General features: G+C 32.0%; 2 protein-coding genes across 7 annotated transcripts; one reads left to right on the forward strand and one right to left on the reverse strand.

The window, feature by feature from the left end:
- The first annotated feature begins 5,277 nt into the window (after positions 1–5,277).
- LOC109177176 (phosphatidylinositol transfer protein CSR1) lies at positions 5,278–10,788 on the forward strand. Of its 4 annotated transcripts, none has more exons than XM_019326483.1 (7): positions 5,280–5,535; positions 7,366–7,515; positions 7,772–7,918; positions 8,481–8,627; positions 8,965–9,087; positions 9,318–9,433; positions 10,661–10,788. In XM_019326483.1, the coding sequence occupies exons 1-6, from the start codon at positions 5,389–5,391 to the stop codon at positions 9,393–9,395; spliced, it is 792 nt and encodes a 263-aa protein (XP_019182028.1). In that variant the 5' UTR covers positions 5,280–5,388; the 3' UTR covers positions 9,396–9,433; positions 10,661–10,788. The 4 variants fall into 4 exon arrangements, with proteins under 4 accessions (XP_019182030.1, XP_019182028.1, XP_019182029.1 ...); XM_019326484.1 differs by having other exon boundaries at positions 9,318–9,412; XM_019326482.1 differs by lacking the exon at positions 10,661–10,788 and having other exon boundaries at positions 9,318–9,648.
- A 28-nt stretch (positions 10,789–10,816) lies between these two features.
- Positions 10,817–13,772, reverse strand: LOC109177175 (probable apyrase 7). 3 transcript variants are annotated; one of them, XM_019326481.1, is made up of 3 exons: positions 13,700–13,772; positions 12,461–13,396; positions 10,817–11,439 (listed from the first exon to the last, which is right to left on the reverse strand). In XM_019326481.1, the coding sequence occupies exons 2-3, from the start codon at positions 13,353–13,355 to the stop codon at positions 10,916–10,918; spliced, it is 1,419 nt and encodes a 472-aa protein (XP_019182026.1). In that variant the 5' UTR covers positions 13,356–13,396; positions 13,700–13,772; the 3' UTR covers positions 10,817–10,915. The 3 variants fall into 3 exon arrangements, with proteins under 3 accessions (XP_019182026.1, XP_019182025.1, XP_019182024.1); XM_019326480.1 differs by having other exon boundaries at positions 12,461–13,452; XM_019326479.1 differs by having other exon boundaries at positions 12,461–13,766.

Here is a 13,772-nt window from a genome sequence, read left to right on the forward strand (position 1 = left end):
GTACAAATACAATTAATATTATTAAAGTAATAATTTTAGATAGGATAGATTACTAAATATAATTATGGTAACATTTAATTAAAATTTAAAAGAAATCAAATGTATTTATTTAAAAAAAAAAATCAAATATATTTCTTATATTACTCTAATATATAATCTCTATATACATTATTACTATTAAAAAATATAACAAAAGATATAGTGTGTGCATGTGCATAGTAATAATACTGGAAAAATATAACAAAAGTTACAACGATTGGATATTTTGTCTAAAAATTTATATAGTACAACTTTTATAATATACTACTAGTTTTTTTACGCGCTTTGCGCGAATAGGATAATGCCCAATGATTATTTTTAAATAAGTATTTCAAAGTATATCAACGCAATATTATATTGGAGATGTTCATGCATATGTAAATAAATATTGAATTTGTTTATTTAAATCGGTAATTCAAAATATATAAATGCAATATAATATTTATTGAATTTTTTAATCGATATTTGGCAGTGGTAGTTTTCCCCTACATGTTTCATGCATTGTGAGATGTGTGTCGTAGGTTATCATGTGAAAGTATTGAACAAAATATTAATATTTATTATATTTGTATAAAATACTTGATAAATAAATATATATAATGTGTTTTGTATTATAACTTTGATATTTAATTACAAGATAATGTAAAAAGAAGACAATGGACAATGCAGTGAATATAATAAATTAATAAATTTGAAGGTAATGAATCTTTGAATGGTAGAAAATAAAGATATATAACTAATGAAATTATATCTATTTTTAAATTTTTTATGAAGATTTGTTTTAAAAAAATAAAGGCATTATAGACATCTAATTCTAAATTAATAAAATGCATATATATTATTTTTTGTTGTAGCTAATACTTTATTTAGTTTAATAAGAGTAATAAAGTGGCGTACATACTTTTCATCAACAATAACGCAATCATTGATTTTTTTTTTTAATTTACATTCGTTGTTGAGACAAATTGTTTTGAGAGTGTGTCAATGACAATTGTTACAATTCCTGGCAATATAGGATATAATAAGTAATTCAAAATATATAGTTACAATAGATACTGTTATAATAATATAGTAAAAATTAACTTACAAATTTCTTTAGAAGTTTTCATACATTTGATAAAATTCGGATGTCTAAACTTGTTCAATTAGAGCCAGCGGGATGTTAGCATTGTCATTCGTTAGAAAATGATCCTACCGTTTTAGAGTCCAGGTGTAATTGTATTTATGATCAACAATTTTGTAGTTAGGTCGTGCAGGCCTGACAATGATGTAGGAACAATTTTGTTCGATAAAAAAATAATAGTATAATATTTGTAAAGTAATGTACAATAATTGTACCATTATAAGAATACATACAAATTAAAAAATATTAATACCATAACGACCTAAATCATACCAATAATGCAAAAGTATAATTGAAATATTAAGTTTTTTTTCTGATCTAAGTAATCAAAAGAAGATTAATTAAATTATAAAAAAAAAAAACTTAACCTAAATATATTTTTTTTAAATGCATTAAAATCAAATGATTTTTAAAGTTCTTGATTTATAATCTTTGATGCTTAACTTTGAATATTATATATTTAGTCAGACTAATTATTTGAACAAAGTTTATGTTAAATTTTATATTATATATATTTTAAATATATTTTAACATATTCGTAGTATATGTTTAACAATTATACCAACTCTAATTGGGATGTGGTTCAAAACTAAGATTTTTCTTATAGAAATTAATGTGTAAGTTAAAATAATAAATAGTTAATGGAATATTCCGTTACTAAAGTTTATGCTAACGGAATTTAGGTTATTTAAGGGAAGAAAATAAAATAATAGAGGGTAAATAAGGAAAATCAATCAAAAATACTAAAATAAAAATAATATGAACCATTCATTTTAAGAAACAGTAGTATAATATGAATCATTCATTTTAAGAAAGAATAGGACCGACATTTTTTTGTTCCAGTTAAGGGCCGAACATTATTGGCTCTTATTAGAATTGTAGACGTAGATAGATGTAGATGTAGATAGATGTAGATATGTCTTAGTGCCAGATACTGAATAGTCAAATAAAGAGTTTACTATTACTTCAAAAGTTATAACTCGTAGTGAATACATACATTTATTTTATTACTAGTTTTTTACGCGCATTGCGCGATTGGGATAATGCCCAATGTTTTTTTTTTTTAAATAAGTACTTTAAAGTATATTAAGGCAAGATTATATTGAAATTGTTCATGCATAGATAATTGAAGGTTGAATTTGCGTATTTAAATAGGTAATTCTTCTCCCAAAGGTTGAGTCCCCAACCCCAAGGGCCCCCTACACTCTGACTCGACAGAGCATTGTGGGAAGTTGTAAATCACGGTGACTCAATGGTTCAGCAGACAGGATCAAATGCGGTGCGAACAAGGAATCTGCCCACTTTGGACATAATTCCCGCACTGCCGCCGCCGAGGTTCAAACCTTGGTCTCTTCTCCCAAATACTGCCTACTAAACCATTGAGCTAAGCCCGTGCGGGTTAAATAGGTAATTCTAAGTTTACAAATGCAAGATAATATAGTCAAGATTGATTATAATTGTCAATAAAATAATTGTATAGGTATGGTTGAAACCAAATACGGGACATAAGGGAGAACAAATAAAAATTAGGGCATAAAATATTAAATATATACTAATATTGTTTGAGGAGATTTCGACATTAGGATTTGTGGTTAAGTTCTATTAAGACTTTAATATTAGAATTAGATTAATGGTGTAATTATAATTCTATATTAGACGTTAATATTAGAATTAGACTAACGGTGAATTAACGGTATTTAACGGAAAAGTTAAATGGATAATCATATAATTAAGGATAAATTAGAAAAACTTTAAAAAAAATTAAAACCTGAACAATTTGAATCATTCATTTGATTTAATAATTTGGCGGTCATTTTTTCTACCCAATGTTAATAATTAAATAAATTCGTTGGTCAAATCCGCTAATATAATCCGTAATTGCTGATTGTCAAACAAGGACATTGCAAGGTAGTTCTCACTTCAATTTGTTGTGTGATTTGAATACTCTCTTTGTCACAAAATCTCTAAAGTAGTTAATATGGTTGGCTTTATTAATTATATTTTTTTTAATTTTTTCATAGTATTAATAAAATACTTGGTAAATAAATATATAGCATTATTTTGTATTATAACTTTGATATTTAATTAGAAAAATAGTGCACAAAAAAAGATAATAGACAATGTAGTGAATATAATCAATTGATGAATTTGAATGTAAAAATTTTTACATTTGAGAAAAATAAAGACAATATAACTAATGAAAATATTTCTCTTAATTAATTTATTGATAATGAATAATTTTTTTTTACTGAATTAAGACATTGTAAGGACAATGTAGCGAATATAATCAATTAATAAATTTGAATATAAAGAATTTTTATATTGTAGAAAAATAAAGACAATATAACTAATACAATTATTTCTCTTATTTAATTTATTGATAATGAATAATTTTTTTTGAATAAAGGCGTTGTGGACACATAATTCTAAATTAAAGAAATGCATATCTATAATTTTGTAGCTACTAAATTATTATTTATATAATTTAATAATAGTAAAATAGAGTACTAATTATGCCAACTTTGATTGGGATGAGGTTCGAACCTAAGACTTTTTTTTTTTATTGAAATCAATGAGTAAGTTAACGGTGAACTAACGACAATTCTTAAAATTTTAACGGAATTAGTAACGGTGTGTGGGTATTTTAGGAAATTTTAGTGTAAAATTTAAATTTTATCAATCTTTTAATCAATCTGAGCCATTCATTTGATTAAAATCTGTGACCGCCATTTTTTCTACCCATTATAGGCCTAACTCTCTTGGGCTCTTGTTAGTATAGTAGATAGTAGATATAAAATAATTAATAGAAAAAACGTACATAAATCAATAATGATATAACCTTAATTGATGAGAATTATTATGTTTTTAGATTACATACAAAGATAAATTCTTTCGTTTTTTTTTTTTCTTTTCTTTTGTTAATTTTAGATTATGTTTTCAAACATTTCATTAACTTTTATCATTTGACCTTATCCGGACAAATATGTCATTGGCAAGATGATGTGAAAATTTCGGTCAAAATACCTATGTAGTCCCTATACTATAGTGTTTTGTTCAATTTAGTCCTTCTACTTTAATTTTGTTTAATTTAGTCTCTATACTTTAAAAATTGAAACAATTAAGGACAATAGCTTATATGAACAAATATTTATGTATTTATTTATGACATAATAATGTAATATATTTGTGGTAAAAATAATTAATTTTAAATATTTATAAATTAATATATGAGTTGGCATGTAAGTATGATGACGTGGCAGAGATAATGTCAGCGCCACATCAGCTATTGTCCTTAATTGTTTCACTTTTCAAAGTACAGGGACTAAATTGAACAAAATTAAGGTAGAATGATTAAATTGAACAAAATACTATAGTACAAGGACCTCATAGGTACTTTGACCGAAAATTTCAAAAAGTATTATTAATTTTGTAAAATTGTTTATGTGGCTAGTAAAATTTTTTTATTTTATTTTATAGCAAATTTGCTAAGACAGCTTTTGCTACCAAAATAGCAGTAAAAGCTGCTGCGCCATAAGTAGTTTTTTTTTTTAATTTCTTTATTATTATTTTATTATTATATTTATAATATAGTATAAAAATGAGACCAATTTTTGAAAGTGAAAGAGATTTGTATGGATGTAAAAAAAAATAGTGAAGAAATTAAAATTTTGATGATGTAGAAGTGAGATCCATTTTTTAAAATGAGAGAGATTTGCAAGATAAGGATAGCCTTGTACTTGTGTTTTAAAAATTGGCGCTGGGATAGACGATGTCCAATTCAAGTTTGCAAAACGTTTTGCGAATGGTGCCGCCCATATTGTGGCTAGGGAGGCCTATTCAGAGTCAGGTTGTGGGGAATGGTTTGATGTTCCACCAGCTTTTCTTGTAAACTGTCTTATTGGTGATTTAATGCATTAAGTTTTGATCTTCAAAAAAATTATCAATCAACCAGCTTGATTGGCCTGAGTAGCGGTATTTTCATTGGAAATTAAACACCTCATAATCTAACCAAAAAAAAATGGCAATCAAACATGTGATGACTTTCATTAAATCAAAGGTGCTAACAGTCACTCACAATTTTGATACTCCAACTTACGATGTTACGGAGTACATTTTTTTCCTGGGGAAGGGTCTCTTAAATAACGTACACGAAACTCCTTTCTTCAATCCCCTCTCTTATGATAGGATTCTGTGAACAAATCTGCCTCACTTGAAGCATTTAAGCTATGGCGTTTCACTTGGGCCTCCAAGCCAGAAGCCATGCGACTCTCCTTTTCGTCACAACTGCTCCAATGCTTCCCCGCAAGCGCACTGGCTTTCGGAGGCTCTGCTTTCCAAATTGTGTCGCCATGGACCCAAAGGAAACCCGCAAGGTACTGTGCATTTCTTCGATTTTTTTTTTAATTTGTTTTTTTGCGTTTAATTTATTTTATTGAACTGAAAATGCGACTTGGACAGTTTTCCAGCTTATTTAAAGCTAAACTTGAATGCTTGTTGTTCATTTAGTTTAGTTTATTGAACGAGAATTTTTTAATTTTTTTTTGTATGAGAAGTAGGATAGAGAGTCAGAGAAGTTTAATTGAGAACGGAGGTTGTAGGACTCGTATAGCAGATTGGTTTACTGATGAACTTGTATGGGTGATTTGGATTTTATTCTGAAAATTTTAGTTAATTGGCCTCCGATTCTGTTGAGGTCTGCTAATATTTCACTGCCAGGGAAAGCTTTCCTTTCAGTGAATGGTGAGGGTATGGTGATTAGAGAGGTCAGTGTTTTTACTGATGAAATTGACCTCGTTCACAACTTCGCTATTGGCTATTTGCCAGCGAAGGTCTAAGTCGATTCACATCTTCACTTGTGCTGGAACAATTAGTTGAAACAGAAATCTTTTCCCATTTGAAGATAGCCAATTTTCCATTTTTGATAGAAGGTGCTTAGTTTGATTAACCAGAAATTTTTTTGAAGAAATAATATTGTTAAATGTATCCAACTTGTTATGTTTCTTTTTTAAAAAATTCGGTGCAGAAAATGATTAATAGAAGCTGTAGAGAAAGGTGATACAATGAGGGCAGTTTGATAATTGTGTTTCTTTGTATATTGTTGTGTTTTAAATAGTAAAGGTAGGCCATGTTAAACTGCTGCAGGTAAAGATATGCATTAATGAATGCAGCACATGCTTTCTGACTTTACTAGTTAGACTGATGCAAATGTACCTTAGAAATTGCGACTAGTTACCAAATCTTATCCATCTATGCTAGTGGCCTCCACTAATTCATCTGAATTCCTAGTTTAAATGGCCTGGATCTTCATTCTTTCTATTTTACCAGTTCTGATGTCAACTTTAAGATTTATTGAATTAAATTATGTGCTCCTATGAACAGATAGTGTATTGTAACAGAGTCAATAGTACACAAAAATAAAAAATAAATAAATAAATCTGTGCCCCTAGTACACTAGTTAATAGAAGGGAGGGGGGGGGGGGGGGGGGGGATGGGGGATCTTTATATCTTAAAGAAGAATAAGGATCATAATTCTACCACTTGCTTCTCCCAACAATGGAATGGTGGTGTATGTAATTTTATTTTTCCTCTTTACTGAATTCTTTCCATTATTCTGTTACTTCTCCCTCTCCCCTTCCCCCTCTATGTAGGTCTGAATGTTGTGTTCTGCAGATGTGCATGTGCATGTGTCTGTACCTGCATTTATTTTCCAAACCTTTTTCTTTTAAACCAATCTCTTTTTTCCATATAGTAATGTCATTCTGTGTGTAAAACTATTGTCAAGAGTTGCATGTGGGAAGGCTTGCCAGTGTATAACAACTTCTTAGTAAATTTGAACCTCTCTTGCAGTGCGGGAAATACAAGTGGCTGTTCAATTGTGAAAAGTTAAACTTTATAGAGCTGTTTTTGGAAACAGTGGATAGTTTGAATAATATATCATTGTAAATGCATGAACTGAAGACAATATTTACAATTGACTTGAAAGTCAAATATTCACCATGCGATTGGGCCAGCATAACTAATGGCATATTTGGGTTAGGTTATTGAGTTTCAAAGTTACATTCCTAGTAGTCCTTCGAATTGTTAGGCTCAATTCACTAACGATGGTTTACCAATATGATTTATTCTGATGCTGTTGTTCACTTCAATTCTTAGGTGATTATAGTTCAATAAAATCTGATGGTGCCTACTTCAAAATGCAACAGTTAGTGCTTGAAGTGAAAGAGAAGCTTTCACAATATGGCAATCTGCCAGTGGGAAAAAATGGAAGAGTTGACGAAGAGATGATACTGTGGTTTCTAAAAGACCGAAAGTTTTCAGTGGAAGATGCTGTTTCCAAGTTGACTAAAGCTATAGTAATATTTCTCTGAACTTTTGTATTCATGTTTTCATTCAGTATATTTAACTTTAATACTGGAAATAAATTATTCTTCTTTTTGGATTGAGGATGTGGCGGATTAAGATAATCTGCTCCGCTTGTCCTTACTGCTGGTTTAATTTGTTGAATATCATAGTTTCACCTGTGAAAGAGTAGTAACCATTGTTCTGTATGCTATAACAAGTACAGAAACCCAGACTTTTATATATCAAAATTTCCTTTTTCGCTATCAGAGATGGCGCCATGAATTTGGCGTATCAAACCTGTCAGAGGAGTCAGTGAAAAGCAAAGCTGAAACTGGGAAAGCCTATTTGCACGACAATTTTGATGTGTATGGCAGACCTGTGCTTATAGTGGAGGCATCCAAACATTTCCCACAGGTAACTCCAGCACCAAAGTTAGTGGATTATCATTTTTATTTCATCAACTTTTTATAGTTGATTATCTTTCCAACTGTGGTAGATAATAAGATTATTAGCTGCTGAATTTAAAATTAGAAGAACAAAAAAGAGTTGTTTGGTCAATAGCACTACAAATTGTAATTTCTCAACTTATATTTTAATTTTGCTCCTTTTGCAATGGTTTATTACATTTGAATTTAATATTAACTGAGTACTCAGTATTTTAATTTTTATAGTCTGAATTAAATATTTAATACTAAAATATTTATAATGTTTTAATTGAATGTTAGTTATACCTGTACTAAAAATCCATTTAACTGATGTACTTATGACTGCAGTAAGCACATATTGAAATATCTATGTTTTAAATGAATGTTAGTTATACCTGTACAAAAAATTTATTTAACTCATATACTTACGAAAACAGTAATTGTATCCATTCTAGCCTATCCCACCCTATAGCACACTCACCTCAGTTTTGGTTTCAATTAATTCTTTCTTACTCCCTTTATAATTTTGATATGTTTGGCCACATAAGCAGGATCCTTATGAAGATGAGAAGTTATGTGTTTTTCTAATTGAGAAGGCACTAAGTAGATTTCCAGCTGGTACAGAAACCATACTAGCTATCATTGACCTGAGAGGTTTTGGCACACAGAATGCAGATCTTAAATTCCTCACATTTCTGGTAATTTATGTGTTGCAGATGCTGGCTCTTGAATCCTCAATAGTTCACCAAATTCCATATGTTGAGATTAATTAAATTCTCAGAACAAACATATTGTAAAAGTAGTTAATTAAATTCTCAGAACAGAAATATGGTAAAAGAAGTACTTCCTATGTCAGGTTAAAAGCTTACAGACATATATGGAACTTTATGTGCTTTAACTTCCTTAGTGGTCAATGGTCATACACCTGTGTACTTCAATCCCTATTAGCTGGACAAAGCCTGACTAATATTAGTAATATCTATTGTCTTGTTATAGCTTCTCTAATGTAGTGATTCTGTTTTTTTTTTTTGGCAGTTTGACGTTTTCTACTATTACTATCCAAGACGATTGGGTGAAGTTCTTTTTGTGGAAGCTCCCTTCATATTTCAACCAGTTTGGCAGCTAGCCAAACCCATGCTTAAATCTTATGCTTCTCTGGTAAGCAATACTATTGAGCCACACCACAGTTCACCATTTACTAACACCTGCATTCTGACCGAGTGACCTGTCCTTAACCCACATAAGTAATAATACAGGAGCCTTGCGGTTATAGTTGACCCCAAATGGCTTTATGTCATCATCTCTTTACTTAAGTACATCATAGTAAAACCTACTTTTTATAACCCCATTTTGCTGTGATCTAATCTGTCATTTTGCTTGCTCTCAAGGTGAGATTTTGCTCAGTGGATGCAGTCAGGAAAGAGTACTTTACAGAAGAAACAATCCCAGCTAGCTTTAGGAAATGAAGATGCAAAAGCCAGGTGGTTTATGTTGTTTTGATAGTGAGTATCAGGTTATTTTACATATTATTTACGTGTTTGGCAAATTATACCATGAGCTTAGCTCACCTAGACGGCTAGACACATAGTATTGTCACTATTGTGTTTGAATTAGATTCTCATCACACTTGAACCGAATGATCATCAGGGGCTCAGGGCTGGTATATCTACTTGAGCCTGGGCTTACAATATATACCAATTGCTGATTTGCTACGTTTTATATTTACAATGTTACTTACTAGGGAAGTTGAATTCTTTAACCAATAGTTAGTCTTCATCTGCTAGGTATACAAGAACACCCAGATTTTTTTTTTTTTTTTTTTTTGGTGTAAATCACGAGGTGGTCCGGGTCTTTCTGTTCATTTAATGGTCCAAGTCCACCCGATTAATTCACGTTCGCTCGGGAACTGGCCCAAAGGGAATCATCACTTATGGGAATTGAACTCGGGTTATCTCGGAATTCTCCCTCACAAAGAGAGCTCATTTGCCACTTGAGCTACCCTGTTGGGTTAATTTCCATTATGATTTTAGTTGTGCATCAACATTCAACACTCCTTACTACAACTATCTTTCCCCACTCCATTCTTTCTCTTTGCCTGCAGATAATATAGTATACTACACAGGTGGTTATTATACTAATATGTTGAGTTAATGCAATATGGGGTAGTGGTTTTGCCACGTTTAGTTCTAAACTTTAAGTTTATCAATCATGGTCCTTCAATTATCAAATTTTAACTAATTGTGGTTCTTCAGCGTTAAAAATTTAACCAGTTGTGATCCTTCTAAAAAGACAACTTTGCCCTTACTTCTAAAAGGACCACAATTGATTAAAATTTAAAAGTTGAATGATCATGGGTAGTTAATTTGAAGTTTAGGACTAAACGTATCAAAACCACTATACTCAGAGGACCATAGGTGACACGTTTAATTATAAACTTTCAAGTTAATCAATCATGGTCCTTCAATTATCAAATTTTAACTAGTTGTGGTTCTTCAACTTTCAAAGTTTAACCAGCTGTGGTCCTACTAAAAAAAGGATTTGGTCCTTTACTTCTTAAAGGACCACAACTGGTTAAGATTTAAAAGTTGAAGGATCATGGATGATTAACTTTAAAGTTTAGGACTAAACGTAACAAAACCACTATACTCAGAGGACCATATAAATGACATTAACTCCTAATATGTTTCATAAAGCCTTCCTGACTGATATTTCATTGCTTTCAATATGTTGGTTGCTGTTGATATCTATTGAAGCAGCAGCAGCAGGGGATTTTTGATCAAGCTTAACAAATGTATCACATCCCAATGAATACATTGTAATTGAAACATGTAATAATGAACAAAATCTCTTCTTTGGTTTGTTCTTTGAGTTTTGAAAGGAACTGATAAAACAGTCTAAATTTAATTAGATAGATACTCAATATTTCAATAATGAATAACCTGTGGTCCATAATATACAAATATCACATGTATAACCACAAAACACATTAGTTAGGTTGTTTGGGAGACAGGTAAGAAGGCAAAGATGCCCGGCCAGAAGTTATCTTCCTGCCTGGCATTGGCAATTTAATTTGACTCCTATATACAATCATCAGAACACATACAAGTACAATAAATAAAGTAATCGAAGAAGATACCATCCATTTGTGTTGTGTGGCAAGACCTTTTCTTCGAGATTCTGTAGCAATAAGCCGCGAGTGTTCTCCTCCTTCAATTAGTGCAGCTCCTAGCGCCCAAGAAACGTCTCCAGGACCAAATATTATCTCCAGATTGGAAAGGCAGAGAGCGTCTTTAATAAGCGATGCCATATAAAGAATACGGAAGCACAGCCCATTGGCGTCTGTCTGATCAACCCACGACCTGGAACACAGCCCCTGACCCGTCTCCCACATCTTCGTCAAGTTGGCTCTTGAGCTCAAATTTAGCATGTTATAAACAGCAAAAAATCCAGATAAAGCATGATAACGAGTGACTTCGTGAGAGTTTAGAGTTAGATTCTGCATTCTATCGCCTACACCAACATCAATAGGAACGAAAAAGTAACGAATATGAGACAGCTTAAGCTTCAATTATGCCTTCAATGAGAAGGTTAAAAAACAGTAAGAATACAATAACATGCATAAATAATAACAGTTCAACTCCACTGTTTGTATATCTAGAACAGCAATGATAGAAAAAGATAAATTCCATATTTGGAAATCCTCTTAAAGTTTGCATGTTAGTATGATAGGAAATCATCCTGATTTTTGCCCTGTTTGGTAAAATTGTTAGCCTATCAGCCAATTTTGGCTTATTTGACCACTATTAGCCAACTTATTGCTCCAAAATGCTAAAATTCAAAAAGCTGCTCAAAATAGTTTTTTCAATCAGCTTTTTAAGAAAGTCATTTTGTATGTAATCAATTAAAAGTTGACAGCTAATTTACCAAACACTTTTCTACAATCATCTAATGCTATCACTAGTCAAACCCACTAATCCAATCAGCTACAGCCATTTACCAAACACCCCCTTTATGTAATATAAGAATTTACATGCACACATAAATAGTTACCAACTTACCATGTCAGCATTCGACGCTTTTAAATGGCTTTCACGTTCAATTCTTACAGTTTACTCAATTTGCTATATAGTAGTTGGATTATACACAAAACGAATGGAAAAAGTTTGCTACTTGACAAATTGAACTTCATTTTGTCAAGTAAAAAATGATATCTGAACTTTCTTTTCCTCAAAAAAGGATATCTAAACTTGATTTGTCAGCATTCTACTTGACAAATCTAACAAAATATAAAATTCAAAAATGATGGCATAAATATGGTCTTTTATACTTTGTTCTTTTAATGAACATAAATTGCAGGATTAGGAAAAAAGGGTTCGATGAAATTTTGAAGAATCAAGAAGTAAAGCTGGAGTCTGCCATCATCCAGTGAAAAGGAGCAAATATTATTGATAGATAGGCATAGATCTACTCGGAATTAATAATGATTCAATACATGTGTGCAAAGTGTAATATACTTAAAAAAGAAACTTACTTCCGTATGAGAGCAAGCCAACACAATTCTGTTCCGCAACTTTTGACCGCTCTAAATTGCTTGAGTTGGTTGCAACTTCCATTGCAAGAACTTTGCACTTTTCCCAGTTTGGATCGCCAAGTACAAGAATAGAGTTCAACTCACATGTCATCATCCGACTACTAGAATCTTCCGAGCTGCTAGGTTTTTGCCCAAAGCAACCACGACATGTATGATTTTGCACAAAACCAGAACTTAGACACGGATGCCTAACTTTAAAGATTTCACCCCTACTTTCTCGACGTGCCTGTGTCTGACTAAGTATAGCAAGCGCCCTATCAAAAGCTTCATTAAAACCAAACGCTTGTAACGAGTACGCTAACAATTTATGTTCAACCGAGCCAATTCTCGACCTAAAAACATGTTCATCTTCTCTAAATTCATCTATTTCCGTCACAACTTGCAAAGAGGAGCCTCCTAAATCGAGAAGTCCCAAGGTGTGAGATCCCGATGTGTTCCCTAACATCCTCATTTTATAATTCAACGCAACCCAGCCATAATAAGCTTCTTCCCTCCCACTCAACACCCTAATAAAATCTTTCCGATAGAAAAAGCCATGCTCTTTCACAATACCCACAACGCCTTCCATAACTCTACTAGCATCCTCGATTGGCAACCTCCTCATCCCGGCAGTAGCCAAGACAAATATAGGCGTAACCCCACGCTTCCCGGACGGGACCCACTTCTCAGCCCCGCGAATCAAAGGCTTCAACGAAGCTCTCAACCCCGACGCATTTCCAACAAACATGGCCAACCCGGGCTCGGTTTGCACACAATGGTACTTACAACCATCACTCCTTGTTAAGTTTCCAGGATAAGTATTCACCAAAATTGGGAATTCCCCATTATTAGGCATCCACTCATATATATTCACTCTTGAACCAGTGCTTCCACAGTCTAATACAACCGTAAAATAAGAGGCTCTTTTCCTTACATAAAGAATCAAACTGGGACTAAATGCAAAATACCCAAATATCAATACTAGAATAAAACTGATTAAAAGGACTACTTTTACGCATTTTAAAGTTATTGGGCTTTGAATAAACCCCATAACATGAATCTTTGACTTAGAAGGTGATTTGGGTTCCATTCTAAGAGTGTGATTATCAAGAAAGTAAGCTATAGATCATACAGTAGCCAGATTAGTTTTGTCATAAAGCAATTGCAGCTAATCAAGAAGCGAAAGGGCGGAGAAATTACCATTTTCCCCAGTTTATGTGCTTTCATCTCTGTTTCACCGTCATGGGAGAGAGGGAGTGAAACATCTGAAGTG

The sequence above is a fragment of the Ipomoea nil genome, unplaced genomic scaffold (assembly GCF_001879475.1).
Source record: "Ipomoea nil cultivar Tokyo-kokei standard unplaced genomic scaffold, Asagao_1.1 scaffold0802, whole genome shotgun sequence".
NCBI classification, from domain to species: domain Eukaryota; kingdom Viridiplantae; phylum Streptophyta; class Magnoliopsida; order Solanales; family Convolvulaceae; genus Ipomoea; species Ipomoea nil.

Bases quoted from the DNA above. Each gene is read 5' to 3' on its own strand.
- LOC109177176 (XM_019326483.1), top strand. From the start codon at position 5,389: ATGGCGTTTCACTTGGGCCTCCAAGCCAGAAGCCATGCGACTCTCCTT. The intron at 7,919-8,480 runs GTAACTCCAGCA...CCACATAAGCAG, and splicing joins CATCCAAACATTTCCCACAG to GATCCTTATGAAGATGAGAA. The intron at 8,628-8,964 runs GTAATTTATGTG...TTTTTTTGGCAG, and splicing joins TTAAATTCCTCACATTTCTG to TTTGACGTTTTCTACTATTA.
- LOC109177175 (XM_019326479.1), bottom strand. From the start codon at position 13,589: ATGGAACCCAAATCACCTTCTAAGTCAAAGATTCATGTTATGGGGTTT. The intron at 11,440-12,460 runs GTAAGTTTCTTT...ATGTTGGTGTAG, and splicing joins TGGCTTGCTCTCATACGGAA to GCGATAGAATGCAGAATCTA.